The sequence below is a fragment of the Notamacropus eugenii genome, chromosome 6 (assembly GCF_028372415.1).
Source record: "Notamacropus eugenii isolate mMacEug1 chromosome 6, mMacEug1.pri_v2, whole genome shotgun sequence".
Taxonomy (NCBI): domain Eukaryota; kingdom Metazoa; phylum Chordata; class Mammalia; order Diprotodontia; family Macropodidae; genus Notamacropus; species Notamacropus eugenii.
In genome coordinates this window covers 371853369-371868813 of record NC_092877.1, presented here as the reverse complement: position 1 = coordinate 371868813, position 15445 = coordinate 371853369, and the positions used below count along the sequence as shown (strand labels likewise).

Here is a 15445-nt window from a genome sequence, read left to right as displayed (position 1 = left end):
GCTGTGCCAAACAATGTGGGGGACAGAGAGTTCTGGTCTTGGTGATTGCCTGCTCCACCACGCTCTGACTCAGGATTCCATGCTGGTTTGCTGAGGTGGGGCTTGCTGAGACACCTTCTGTCCTGTACTGGTCCCCTTCAACCACAGCAAGCAGGGCCTTGCATTAATCCCCGTCATCTCAAGAGCTAAAACCTCTGCTGCCTCTCTATCTGCTAGCTTCTTCCTGTGACAGAATTTTTATGAGTTTTTCAAGGTCAGTAAGAGAAAGTAACAGAGACATACTACTTATTCTCCCATCTTTGTTCCCAGAAGTCTAAATGTGCCTTTTAAATTTATTTATTTAACTTTTAACATTCATTTTCACAAAATTTTGGGTTCCAAATTTTCTCCCCATTTCTCTCCTCCCCCCTCCCCAAAACGCCAAGCATTCTAATTGCCCCTATCACTGATCTGCCCTCTCTTCTAAAATCCCTCCCTTCCCTTGTCCCCATCTTCTCTTTTGTCCTGTAGGGCCAGATAACTTTCTATACCCCATTACCTGTATTTGTTATTTCCTAGTAGTAAGAACAATACTCGACAGTTGTTCCTAAAACTTTGGCTTCCAACTTCTCTTCATCCCTCCCTCCCCACCCATTCCTTTTGGGAAGAAAGCAATTCAATATAGGCCATATCTATGTAGTTTTTCAAATGACTTCCATAATAGTCATGTTGTGTAAGACTAACTATATTTCCCTCCATCCTATCCTGCCCCCCATTGCTTCTGTTCTCTCTTTGGATGCTGTCCTTCCCCAAGAGTGTTGACCTCAAATTGCTCCCTCCTCCCACTACCCTCCCCTCCATCATCCCCCACTCCTCCTATCCCCTTCTCCCTCACTTTCCTGTGTTGTAAGGTAGGTTTTCATACCAAAATGATTGTGCATTTTAATCCTTCCTTTAGTGGAATGTGATGAGAGTAAGCTTCATGTTTTTCTCTCACCTCCCCTCTTTTTCCCTCCACTGAAAAGTCTTTTGCTTGCCTCTTTTATGAGAGATAATTTGCCCCATTCCAATTCTCCCTTTCTCCTCCCAATATATTTCTCTCTCACTGCTTAATTTCATTTTTTTATGATATAATCCCATCCTATTCAGCTCACTCTGTGCTGTGTGTGTGTGTGTGTGTGCGTGTGTGTGTAATCCCACCAACTACCCAGATACTGAAAAGTTTCAAGAGTTACAAATATTGTCTTTCCATGTAGGAATGCAAACAGTTCAACTTTAGTAAGTCCCTTGTGACTTCTTTTTACTGTTTACCTTTTCATGCTTCTCTTCGTTCTTGTGTTTGAAGGTCAAATTTTCTTTTCAGCTCTGGTCTTTTCATCAAGAATGCTTGAAACTCTTCTATTTCATTGAAAGACAATGTTTTCCCCTGAAGCATTATACTCAGTTTTGCTGGGTAGGTGTTTCTTGGTTTTAGTCCTAGTTCCTTTGACTTCTGGAATATCCTATTCCATGCCCTTCAGTCCCTTAATGTAGAAGCTGCTAGATCTTGTGTTATCCTGATTGTATTTCCACAGTACTTGAATTGTTTCTTTCTAGCTGCTGGCAATATTTTCTCCTTGACCAGGGAACTCTGGAATTTGGCCACAAGGTTCCTAGGAGTTTCTCTTTTTGGATCTCTTTCTGGTGGTGATCGGGGGATTCTTTCAATATTTATTTTGCCCTCTGGTTCTAGAATCTCACGGCAGTTTTCCTTGATAATTTCATGAAAGATGATGGCTAGGCTTTTTTTTGATCATGACTTTCAGGTAGTCCCATAATTTTTAAATTGTCTCTCCTGGATCTATTTTCCAGGTCAGTTGATTTTCCAATGAGATATTTCACATTATTGTCCATTTTTTCTTTCTTTTGGTTTTGTTTTGTGATTTCTTGGTTTCTCATGAAGTCATTAGCCTCCATCTGTTCCATTCTAATTTTGAAAGAACTATTTTCTTCAGTGAGCTTTTGAAGCTCCTTTTCCATTTGGCTCATTCTGCTTTTTAGAGTATTCTATTCTTCATTGGCTTTTTGTACCTCTTTTGCCAATTGAGTTAGCCTATTTTTCAAGGTGTTATTTTCTTCAGCATTGTTTTGGGTGTCCTTTAACAAGGTGTTGACCTGCTTTTCATGCTTTTCTTGCATCACTCTCATTTCTCTTCCCAGTTTTCTTCCACCTCTCTAACTTGATTTTCAAAATCCTTTTTGAGCTCTTCCATGGCCTGAGCCCACTGAATATTTATTTTGGGTGTTTGGGATACAGAAACCTTGACTTTTATATGTTTGCCTGATGCTAAGCATTGTTCTTCCTCATCTGAGAGGATGGGAGGAGATATCTGTTCACTAAGAAAGTATCCTTCTATGATCTTACTTTTTTTCCCTTTTTTGGGCATTTTCCCAACCAGTTACTTGACTTTTGGGTCCTTTGTCCAGAGTAGGGCAGACTCTGGAAATCTGTGAGGTCTCAGTTCCTTCAAGGTGGCTTAATCAAGCATGTACTGGTCTGGATGCAGAGAGGGATTTTTGTGCCCAGAATCTTAGCAGATACCTCTCCACAGCCACTTGGCCTCCAGTTCTGATAAAGTCCGCATTGGGGGCTGATTTTCAGATAAGCTGGATAGGCAGGGCCGCCATTCAGTGTGAGAGAAAGACCAGCTCTCCCAGGGCCTCCACCCAGGGCTGAGGTAAGACTCAGCTTTTCAATGCCCCCAGGGGTTTTTATGCTCCAACAAGGAGCAGCCTGGATGGACTGCTGTGCACCCTCTGTGGCTGCTGCCTGCTGCCAGAGGTATAGGAAAGCCCTTCTCCCTTCCTAGCCTGCTGATTAAACCCTGTCTCTGACCTTTGGTGCCTGTGGTACAAGGGGTCTGAGGACCTGCTACTGCCACTGGAGATTCCACTCCCAAGGTGTCCTCCTACCAGAGTCTCATCGTGCCATGCTGCCGCTTGGCCAAGGCTGGGCTGGGCTCCGCACTTGGCTCTGCGTCCAGTGCAACCGACATTTCCATGGGCCTTTCAGGTCACTGTGGGCTGGAAATATCCTCCACTCTGTTGTTCTCCACTTCTGCTGCTCCAAAATTTTTTGAGAGTCCCTCTCTACAGGTATTTTATGGGCTGTGGGGAGGACCCTGCATAAGTGTGTCTTTCTAGTTCACCATCTTGGCTCTGCCCCCTAAATGTGCCTTTTAAAAGTAATTGTATCACTAATTTCAGAGTAGGTTTTGATACCAAGGTCTAATACTGTCATGTGAAGGCAGCTAGATGGTGAAGTATGTAGAGTTCTGGGCCTGGAGTAAGGAAGACTCATCTCCCGCAGTTCAAATCTAGCCTCCAACACTAACTACTTTTGTGACCATGGGGAAATCACTTAATCCTGTTTGTATCATCTTTCCTCATCTTCAAGTGAGCTGGAGACAGAAATGGCAAACCACTCTAGTATCTTTGTCAAGAAAACCCCAAATCAGGTCATGAAGAGTTGGATACAACTGAAAATGACTGAACAACAACGAAAAATACTGATAGGCATTTTAAAACGTTGCTTGAAATGAACAAACTTGTTGAAAATAAATTAACACAAAAACTGAAAAAAGGATGGACTTACTGTCTCAATGAAACAATCAATGAATTTTTATTACATTGGCCTGATGGCCAAGCACTGTTATGTATCAAGAAAATAAAGTAACACAAAGAAAGAAACACATTTATTAAACACCTACTGTGTGCCAGACTCTATGTTAAACATTTTGCAAATATCATCTCATTTGCTCTTCATGTTAACCTTGGGAGTTAGTCCCTATAATTATCTCCATTTTATCATTGAAGAATCTGAGGAAGACTGAGCCATTATATGAGTTCGTGCCATACCTGAGTATGAACTCATGTCTTTCTGACTCCAGAATCACTCTATTCACTGCAACACCAAGTTCCCCCTGGAATATTGATTAAAAATTGAGACAATATGTGCCATCAAGCTGCTTACATTCAAGGAGAGGAATAGTCAATGGGAATTATTAGTAGTACATCATGCAAAACTCTTCTTGAATCTGCTGTGAATTAGCTTTATTGCTAATAATCAACTGAATGTTCCAGAAAGAAGGCAGCCTACATGCAAATAATTAGAGTGCTCTTGTAGCAACATAGCTCAAACACTTTCTTTAGTGCTGTAACAATGACAATGATATTTGTCAAACAGTTTTGTTTGAAATTTTAGAAAAGAATTTATGTTAAAACAAAGAAAATGGGAAAAGCTTGAGTTCTTTGTATACTGTGAATTTCAGAATAGGCATATTATATAAGAACACCATATATTACATAATTACATTGCAATTAAAAGATTCTCTCACTCTTCTATTCACTGTAAAAAAAGTAATTAAACAGAGTAAGAGATTCAGTCCAATTTAACACAAAATGAAAATATTTTTATATTAACAACTGCACTATTTTATTGCTAATCCTCAAAACACACCCAAAGATATAAATAACAAAATTGAAAGGATCTACAAAAAGTTACTGCATATTGTACTGAAACTTCATTAAAATTACTTAGATATAATTAGCTGCCAAAATGAAAATCAAAATGTTCCTACTTTAAAATCATATGTACAATCATCTTAAAGGTGAATATATTTTTAAAAAAGTAAAGCTCCATAAATAATATCTGACAATCTGAACATTTTTTCTGATAATGAGTTGGCATGCACATCACTGCTATCAAAATCAGAAGGATGAAATTTTATATTTTTTTCCTCAGAATTTCATCAATTGTAGAATTCAGTAGCAACTAAAAAAACAGAGACCAGAAAGGACTATTTTCAACCATCATTTTTGCAAGACTCAAATAAATGCCAAATTAAGTCAAAAAGAGAACTTAATTCTATATTTAATTTTACATACTTAATTTCAACATACATAATTTAATTGAATGGACTGAAATTTATTTCCTCATAACTGAAGTACTATTTGGTGTTACTTGCAACCATTCCTACCGCCTGAGAATTTGTTTCATAAGTTTCTATTTCCAATCTTCTTATATTTTTGTTTTTAAAAAACAAAATGACCAGATACTAATGAAATGTTCATATTGTCAATCTTATAATTTTATTCAAATTAACCCAGAGAAGCGTTTTATATTGCATAAAATGCACACTTACCTTCCATACTTTTTAGGGAGGTTGGGGAGTTAGAGAAGGACAACTATTTCACATCAACTAATGTTTGTCAGTTCTTTATAAAATTCACTCTATTAAGAAGTCCATTCAAACACTGATTCTTTCCCAAATAAGTGCATCTATTAAAGGCAATATAAATTGATATTCCTTCCTTACCATGGCAGGAACCATCTATTTCCTCATATCCTATACTGCAGATACACCGTCCCAGAGGAACTAGCCAATCTCCATCAGCTCCACAATATAATTTTGGAGTATCCCGCTCTTCAGCACTCTTAACACAGGAACCCCGAACTTCTACTAAAGAGGAAGAATCCACCCTTGGAATAGTATCAGGAAACATAGCCAAGTTACGGACAGTGAAAGGACATTTTTTGTAGAAAACACGAACAGAAACCAGAGCAATGCATGCTCCAATGTCCTGAAAAGCTAGAAAAAATCCTTTCCTGTTTATTGGTCCCACCTCACGAACTTCAGTGTTGAGCTTCAGGATGCGGTCACCCAAATCCATTTGGGTAAAACTCTCATCAGCAGCAATAGTATCAATTTTAGTATATTGACTTGGCCTGAATTTAACTCCGTGGGACTCATCAGATTCCATGTAGAAGAGATTAAAAGTTTCTTTACAAGTTCCCAAGACCCAGGGAATACTGTTGCAATCTCTCAGAGTAAACTTCATTTCCACATAGATTTTCTGGGCTGCATCTCGGGAAATCCAGTTTGTACGAAGCCAGTTGTTTTGGTTTGGTTCCATTACATTGCATACCTGGTAAGTGTGAATGGGTCTATTACGTTCATCCATTTCAGTGATGGCATCCCACTGTATAAAAGTAATTTTTAAAAATGATTAGCAAGTTAAACTAACACAAATGACTTTTAAAAGGTTCAATTGTATGAACTAAAACCCATTCAAACATCAAAATGAAGTAATATGTGAATTTCTCAAAGAAACAAAGTATCAAATTTATTGCAATATGGTCCATTGAGAGATTGTACCTATTTGATCAAATTAAATGAAATACAGAAAATTCAATCTGGGTACTTCCACATCATTAATGTCCAATTTTGACTAAAATAAACCTAGGACCAGATGTATTATAAAACCTAGTACATTATAAAATGTATTATAAAAATTATAATATGTGTCTGTGATGACAAATATACCCCGGAGTTTATACAAAAAAGTGTTTATCATTCTTTGCGTCCTATGCAACAACTATAAAAATATTGTGCATAGAGTAAACTGTCGTTAAAATTGGTTGTAAACAGGAATGAGAGACAAAGAAGCATTTTTAAGCATCTGCTATATGCCAGGTATGGTGGCAAGATTTTTACAAATATCTCATTTGATCCTTGCAATGATTTTGGGAGGTAGATGCCATTATGATGCAGCATTTTACATTGGAATAAAATGAGACAGATGGATGTTAAGTGATTTGCCCAGATTCACTCATCTATTAAATATCTGAGGTCTTATTTGAACTTGGGTCATTACTGACTTAGAGACCAAGTATACCTTTCATCTAGTCACCTAGTTGAATTATAATTTTTATTTGTTGGTGTATTAATCTTAACAAATAGAACTCCACAAAAATTTAGGACAGAGTGATATCACACCTATTTAACATGAACAAAGGCCAGGTGGCTATTTGGATACATTTTAGAGAGTGTGAGAATTAATTGCTAATATTTAAGACCCTCAAATGCAGGGGCATTTTTTAGATCTATCTATCTATCTATCTCTCTATCTCTCTATCTCTCTATCTCTCTATCTCTCTATCTATCTATCTATCTATCTATCTATCTATCTATCTATCTATCTATCTATCTATCTATCCATCTATGTATCTGTCTGTCTGTCTGTCTGTCTGTCTCTCTGTCTGTCTGTCTGTCTGTCTGTCTGTCTATCCCAGGTACCTAGAATAGTGCCTTGAAGATATTAGACCCAAAATAGATTATTGTTGGATGACATTTAACCATAATGAAAGGATACTGATATCTTTTATGAAAATAGATTGTGGATTGCACAAACACAGTGAAAAGAATGCTGCTTTTGGCATCAGAAAAGAATTTTTCATTTTTGCCTCAGATCTGGGAAGGCTGAGATTGAGTTCAAGAGTTCTGAATTGCAGCAAGTCATCCAGTTGTGTGCCTACACTAAGTCTGATATTAATATGGTGAACCATATACACTAGCTGTCTGACCCTGAGTGAGTCATTTAACATCTATCTGCCTCAGTTTTTTCAACTAAAATGAAGGTAATAATAGCACTTACCTTTCAGGGTTCTAATGAGGCACAAATGAGATATTTGTAACATGCTTACACAGTACCTAGCACATAGTACATGCTTAATACATGCTTCTTTTCTTCTTTTCTATGTTTCCTTTTCCTCAAATTCCCTCATAATATCACTTTTCAGTTAGATTATGGATTAAATGTAGCCAGGTAGATAGCACAGTGGATAGAGTGCTGGACCTGGCTTCAGGAAGATTCAAGTTCAAATAGAGTTATGGACATTTACTATCTGTGTGACCCTGGGCAAGTTTCCTCACTTGCAAGATGAGATGAAGAAGGAAAGGGCAAACCACTTCATTATTTTTTCCAAAGAAAATAGCAAAAAAGGGGTGACAAAGAGTCAGACATGAATGAAATGACAGATCAACAAACATGGAATTTTTTGTGGGATAAAGTAGCACCTTAGACATCATTTATAGCAATACTTCCATGGGGAAATGCATTTAAACGCCAATGGATATAATGACAAAAATGAAATACCTCCATTTTTAAGGAGTTACATTCTTTTAGAGAATGTATGCCTTGTAAGAGGATCTCTGAGGGAGATCCAGGATAGAAGAGTTTTGAAAAAATTGGGATATATAGAAAGCTGGATAGTGGATAGAGTTTCAGGCCTGGATTCAGGAATCTTGAGTTCAAATCTGGCCTCAGATATGTACTAGCTGGGTGACAATAAATAACCTACTTGACCTGTTTGTCTCAGTTGCCTTATTTGTAAAATGGAAATGATAAATAACATCTACCTCCCAGGGTTGTTGTGAGGATCAAATCTGATATTTATGATTCACTTAGCAGATTCCTGACACATTATAAGACTTAATAAATGTTAGCTATTATTGCAATTAAATAAGGAGGGAGTGAATTCCAGGCATGTAGATAGCTTGTTCAAAGAGGATGCTGATGGAATATCACACCTAAGAAACAGTAAAAAAAATTATTCTTTCTTTAAATATATGGGGAAGTCAATAACCATTGTTGGAAACATATTCTAAGCTAAATTTACAATGTCATTTGAGCTACTACAAGTTGTTTTCTTTTGCAAACTATACTAAAATTAAAAAAAAATTAGCACCAAAAATAGAACACTTAAAATAATTACACACTAAAAGTTCTCAATATATACTACAGAAAACAAGGTAAAGTAGGACTAACACCCTCCCCCCTCCATATACACACACAATATCCATATGGTTAAATAAGAATATAAAACGTTGTTAGGATTTGAATAGCCATGAGAACCAAAATATCACAATTTAACACAACTTAAATTTTATTATAGGCACTCTGCCTTTTCATCTCTCTCTCTCTCTCTCTCTCTCTCTCTCTCTCTCTCTCTCTCTCTCTCTCTCTCTCTCTCTCTCTCTCTCTCTTTCTCTCTGTTGGTTACCATCATAATTTCAATACAATGAAAACCTTAATTGTTGTCATCAACCTAAATTGAAAAACAACATTCTGAAATCCCTTTATCATATGGCATATCAATGAAAGGACATTTCAATGTCATGCCTCATAAAATTCAAAGGTAAAAATGAGCAGTACATTCTTCTTAGTCATCAGTTCTGTCATAGAAACTTTGTCCAATGAATAAACAAAAAAAAAACCATATCAACGTAGCTATCAATCAACAAATATTAATTGAAGATTTACTATTTGCACAACACCATGCAGAGGAATACATCAAGATTTCTAGTTATCAGTCATGGTATTTGGCCCCAATGCACAGTTATGATATAGCTGAGAGAGGCATCCAGATATTCAAAATATACATGTAGATATAAAGATAATTTTTTTAAAAGTAGGTACTACATTTTACATGCTCTCAAATGGGATAACTAATAAGTGCAATAGCCTTCACAGGAGGGATGCATCATATACTCTGGGCTGGGTATGTCAAAGAAAGTTAAAAGAAAGTGGCTGAGCTTAATTCAGACTAGGAAGGATGACTTTGATCCAGAGAGAAGTCAGTAGAAAGATCAAATCAATGACACATTATATTATTTGCCAGGAATAATTTGTATATTTTACAGTATGCATATTGCTATCTCTGGAATGTTATATTATCCTGCTGATGGAAGACTATTTTAGAAATTTCAAAGTCTACCATAAGAATAATAATCAATTTGCTCAATGACTTCTCTTGTGAAGTGTTATAATAATCTTCTGGATGGATTCCCATCTTTGCTTTGGAATTTATGTCAATCTCAATCCCAAATTCACTAGGAATGAATTCTATGTTGTACTTGAGTGAACTAGCATTTAAATAAGCTTATTAAAACATTAAAATAATTAAAAAATCATCTTAGTGGGAATAATTACATTCTGCTGACTCAATTCTAAAACATCCTCTGGTATTTAGGGCCAATCTGTGGTTTTTTACTATTAGAAAAAGAGGGCAAAAATAATCAATGAAATAATGCATTTACCAGCTACTGAAAGAGATCCCAAAGTGAAAACTCCAAGGAAAATGACAGGCAAATTTCAGAAGATCAGATCAAGAAGAAAATACTGCAAGTGTCCCGAAAGAAACAATATAAATATCATGGACCCACTGTAAAGATGACCCAGGACCTTGCAGCTTCTCCATTAAAGGATTAGAAGAGAAGGTATATTATATTCCAGAAGTCAAAGGAGAGTGGTTTACAACCCAAAGTCAACTATCCTGCAAAAGTAGTTAGCATAATCTTTGGGGAAGGAGATACCCATTCAGTGAAATAGGGGACTTTCAATCTTTCCTGATGAAAATACCAGAGAAAAACAGAAAATTTAGTCCTCAAATACAAAACTATAGAGAGACAAAAAAGATAAACAAGAAACAAAAAAAGTTATTCAAAAATGTTAAACTGCTTACATCCCTCCATGAGAAGTTGATACTCGTAGCTCTTGAGAACTGTATCTTTATTACAACATATAGAAGGAGTATTAATAGATAGAGGTTGTGGGTATAAGTTGACTTGGATGTGATGATACAAAAAATGATAAAAGGGTGAAGAAAAGGATTGTACCATGAGAAGAGTTAAGGGGAAGACAGGATAGAGTAAATTACATCACATAAAGAGACACAAAGGACTTATTATAGTAGAGGGAAAGACGAGAGGGGTTGAGCATTGTTTAAACCTTACTCTAATCAGATTTAACTCAAAGAGGGAATAATATAATCAGTTGCTTAGAGAAATTGAGAAGTAAGAAGAGAAAGAGGAAATAAAAGGTGGGGGTGGATAAAATGCAGGGAGGAAGGGAAGAAAGAAGTAGTAGAGGAAAGGGGAAAGAAAAGGGAGGATGGAGCTGATAGACCAGAAGGAGATTGTGAGAGGCAGTGCTCAGAAGCAAAACAAAACAAAACATAAAACTAGTGAGGAGAAAAAGGATGAAAGGATAGAGAAAAGCCCAGATGGGGGGGAGGGGCAGGGTAGGATAGAAAGACACAGTCATTATACCTATTAATGTGAATAGAATGAACTCCCCCATGAAATGAAAGCAGGTAGCAGAGTGGAGTAAAAACCATCATACTACAATATGTTGTTAACAAGAAACACATTTGAAGCAAAGAAGTACACACTGAGTAAGGGCAAAAGGCTGGAGCAGAATATATTATACATCAGCAAAAGCAGACCCAGAAATTCTGATGTCAGAAAAAAAACGAAAACAAAGATCAATCTAGCTAAAAGAGATAAGGAAGGAAAGCAAATGTTGCCAAAAGGTACAATAGACAATGAATTAATATCAGTACTGAACATATATGTACCAAGTGGCATAGTATCCAAATTCTAAGAAGAAAAGTCAAGTGAATTACAGAAAGAAATAGATAGTAAAATTCTATTAGCCGGGTACTTCAACCTCCCTCTCTTAGAACTAGATTAATCTAACCACAAAATAAGCAATAACGAAGTTAAGGAGGTGAACAGAATTTTTAAAATTTAGAAATGGCAGAACACTGGAGAAAACTGAATGGAGATAGAAAGAAATACATTGTTGTCTTAGCAGTAAATGGCACCTACACAAAAATAGACCATGTGCTACAGCATACAAACTTCATAATCCAATGCACAAAACCAGAAATGTTAAATGCATCCCTTTGTGATCCTGATGTAATAAAAATTGCATACAATAAAGAGCTATAGAAAGATTGCCTAAAATGGATCCGTCAAACAACAAATCAATGAAATAAACAATAACTGCATCCAAGACAATGGCAATAATGAGACAAGATACTGAAACTCACGGGATGCAGCAAAAGGAGTTCATAGGGGAATTTTTATATTTGTAAATACTTTCATGAATGAAATAGAGGCAGAAGAGGTCAATGAATTGGGTATGCAACTAAAAAAACCTGGAAAAGAATAAATTAAAAGTTTCAAATTTAATACCAAATTAGAAATTCTGAAAATCAAAGGGAAAATTAAGAAAACTATTGAACTAATAATAAAACTAAGAGCCGGTTTTATGAAAAAAAAACAAATAAAATAGATAAAACTTTGGCTAATTTGATTAACAAAAGAAAGAGGAAAACCAAATTATCAGTATCAAATAGAAAAAAGGTGAATTCACTACCAGTGATGAGGAAATTAAAAAAAAATAATAATTCTGAATTATTTTGCCCAGCTGTATGTCATTAAATCTCAAAATCTTAGTGAAATGGATGAATATTTATATAAATTTAATTTTCCCAGATTAACAAAAAAGAGGAAATAACATACTGAAATAACCTCATTCCAGAAAAATGAAATTGAACAAACCTTAAGGAATTCCCAAAGAAAAAGTTTCCAGGGCTAGATGGATTTGCAAGTGAATTCTATCAAACATTTAAAGAACAATTAATTCCAATTCTTATGGGAAAATTGGCAAAGAAGGAGTCCTACCAAATTCTTTTTATTATACAGATGTAGTGCTATTACCTAAACCAAGAAGAGTCAAAACAGAGGAAAAAATTATAGACCAATTTCACTAATGAATATTATGACAAATATTTGAAATAAAATATCAGCAAAGAGATTGCAGTCACTTATCATAAGGATAAGATATTATGCCTAGGTGGGATTTATATCAGGAACGCAGAGTTGGTTCAATATGAATTCTATTAATTAAAAACTAGCTAAAATTAATTAGCACAATTGACCATCCACAACAAAACTGACAGAAATCTTATGATTAACTCAATAGATGCAGAAACATCTTTTGACAAAATGCAAAACCATTTAAAATTGTTGTAGTCAATATAAATTATTTGAGAGTCTACTTTCCAAGAAAAACTCAAGAAATCTAAGAACACAATTACAAAATACTTTTCACACAAATAAAGTCATATACAAATAATTGGAAAAAAATATCAATTGCTCATCAGTAGACTGAACTAATAAAAAAGACTACAATTCTACCTAAATTAAATAACTTATTCAGTATCATATCAAACAAACTACCAAAATTATTTTATAGAGCTAGAAAAACTAATAACAAAATTCATCTGGATGAATAGAAGTTCCAGCATACAAAAGGAATTAATGAAAAGAAATGCAAGGGAAGGTGACCTAGCTGTACCACATCTAAAACTGTATGGAAAGTAGCAATCATCTAACATCATTGGTACTGGCTAAGAAATACAGTAGTAGAGCAGTGGAACATGCTAGGAACACAAGACATAAGGCTCAATAACTATAATAGTATGCTATTTGATAAGCTCAAAGACTCTGGTGTCTGGGGTAAGAACTCACTATCTGATATTATTCAGATATAAAAGCTGATACTATAAACCAATTAGGGGATCAAAGAATAGTTTATCTGTCAGATTTATGGAGAATGGAGGAATTTGTGATAAAAAAGGTAGAGAAAATTATGAAATGCAAAATGGATAATTTGAATTACTTTAAAGTGAAAAGATTTTGCACAAACAAAACCAATGCAATGAAGTTTTGAAGGGAGGCAAAAAGCTGGGAAACATTTTTACAGTCAGTGTCTCAAAAAGGCAGGGTGCCATTTCTAAAATACATAGAGAACTGTCAAAATTATAAAAATACTGTCATTCTCCAACTGATAATCAAAGGAAATGAGCAGGCATTTTTCAGATGAAAAGGGATAGCTATCTATAGCATATAAAATTGCTCTAAATTACTATTGATTAGAGAAATATAAATTAAAACAACCTTGATGTGCCACTTCATACCTATCAGATTGGCTAATATGACCAAACAGGAAAGTGATAAATGTTGCAGATGGGGGATTACATGCCATCTTGGGGCTGGGTAGGGAAGGAAGGGAGGACAAAAAATGAAACTCAAAATTTTATAAAAGTGAATGTTGGAAACTATTTTGTATATAATTGGAAAAAATAAAATGCTATTAAATGGGGGAAGGAAATTTGAAAATATGCCAAAAAAGTATAATGAAAGGGAGAAAAGAGAAAAGATGAAAAAAAAAGCCAAGATTTGGAGAACATCTAAACTTTCTTTAAGTATTTGAAAGCTATAACGGGAAAATTGACAGACATGCCTTCCTTGCTCTCAAAACTGGGAACAACTAGTAGAAAGTGCAAAGAAGCAGTTTTGGGGAAATAAATTTAGGTTCTGTGCAAGAAATAATGGATAATTGGAACTATCTAAAAGAGGAATAGGCTGTCATAGGAAATGAGAGAATTCCTCATTTCTAGAGATTTTTGAACAAAAAGATGGCCAGATGTTCAGGATCATATTAGAAAGAATTCTTGTTCAGATAGGAGTTGGACTACTTATCTTCTAAAGTCCTTTCAAGTCTGAGATTCAAGTCTGGGATAATTATGTTCAGTTAAAACTTTTCTTCCTACTTTCACAAAGTTTATGATTTAAAAATCTTGTACAAGAGACAAGTAGTTTTCCATTCATCAATTTTTGTTGTACTAGTATTTTCCCTAATCCAAAGATAATTGCTCAGAAAATGATCCTTAGTAACCACAAAACTATCTATCAGGAGCAAATTCAGTTGACAATATTATTAACTTTACAAAAACTTTTTATTGAATGATTTGCTATATTCATATTAATGTTGTATTCTCTACTAAGCCACATACATACCTAAGTTCTAAGATATGAAGTATTTAATGTTCAGTCTCTTTTTTGCATAGATAGCTGACAGATTTGTCAATTCCATGGCAGAGTTAATAATATGTTTGATATTCCTATCATATAATTTACACAATTACTAATGTTTATGTGCCTCCAAAAATTGCACAGTTGCTGAAAAAGCTCCATATTTTCCAAGTTTCCTTTAAAGCACAGGTGGAGAACCTGTGACTGCTAGCTGTATCTGATTCAGAGTTGTTTTTTTGCATACCATGTGCCCATTTGCATACCTGAAGCCCAGGGTATATTCAGTTCTATATCTCTGAGAATAATTTCTGTCCTTTTAGGCAACTGGGACCACAGTGCCTGGCACATAGTAGGCACTTAAAACATGTATATTAATTGAATGAGTGAGTGAAGCTTTCTCTGAAGGTCTGATAAAAGCAACTGAAAAGCAAAGTAGACTGGCTAACCATTTATTTCCTCTTTCTTTGTATATTTGAACTGTTTTAATTGAATTCCCAGATTAATTGTCATCATTTTCATTTACATAGTACTTAATATGTGCTAGTTCCTATGAAAAGCACTTTAAATTTATATTTAAATACATAACTTTTATCCTCATAGTAACCCCTGGGAGGTAAGTTCTATTATTATCCTGATTTTAGAGATGACAAAATCAAGGCAAACAGGTAAATGATTTGTTCAGGTTCATATGTTTGAGTTCAAATTTGAAACGAATTCTTCCTGATTCTTGGCCCAGCATTTTTTTCTACTTTCAGGCTAAGAACAACAAAATGAACTAAAAGTAAGGACCTGAAATAAACTGTCTGTACTACTATATTAGTCATTTTGTAGGCTCTTTCATTCCACTGATTGACCCACTTTTGTACCGAGAACTTCGTGTCTAATAAGTAATGGTAGATTAGTCAGTTATAATCAAG

The 15445-nt window shown here is 35.2% G+C and overlaps 1 protein-coding gene across 1 annotated transcript in view; it reads right to left on the bottom strand.

Moving 5' to 3' along the window:
- Positions 1-884: 884 nt before the first annotated feature.
- LOC140510235 (ephrin type-A receptor 6-like) overlaps positions 885-15445 on the bottom strand; it is a 331776-nt gene continuing 317215 nt past the window's right edge. The window contains exon 3 of the mRNA XM_072618688.1: positions 885-6000. Coding sequence (XP_072474789.1) covers positions 5230-6000 — 771 coding nt within the window. The 3' untranslated portion in view covers positions 885-5229. The remainder of the gene's footprint in view (positions 6001-15445) is intronic.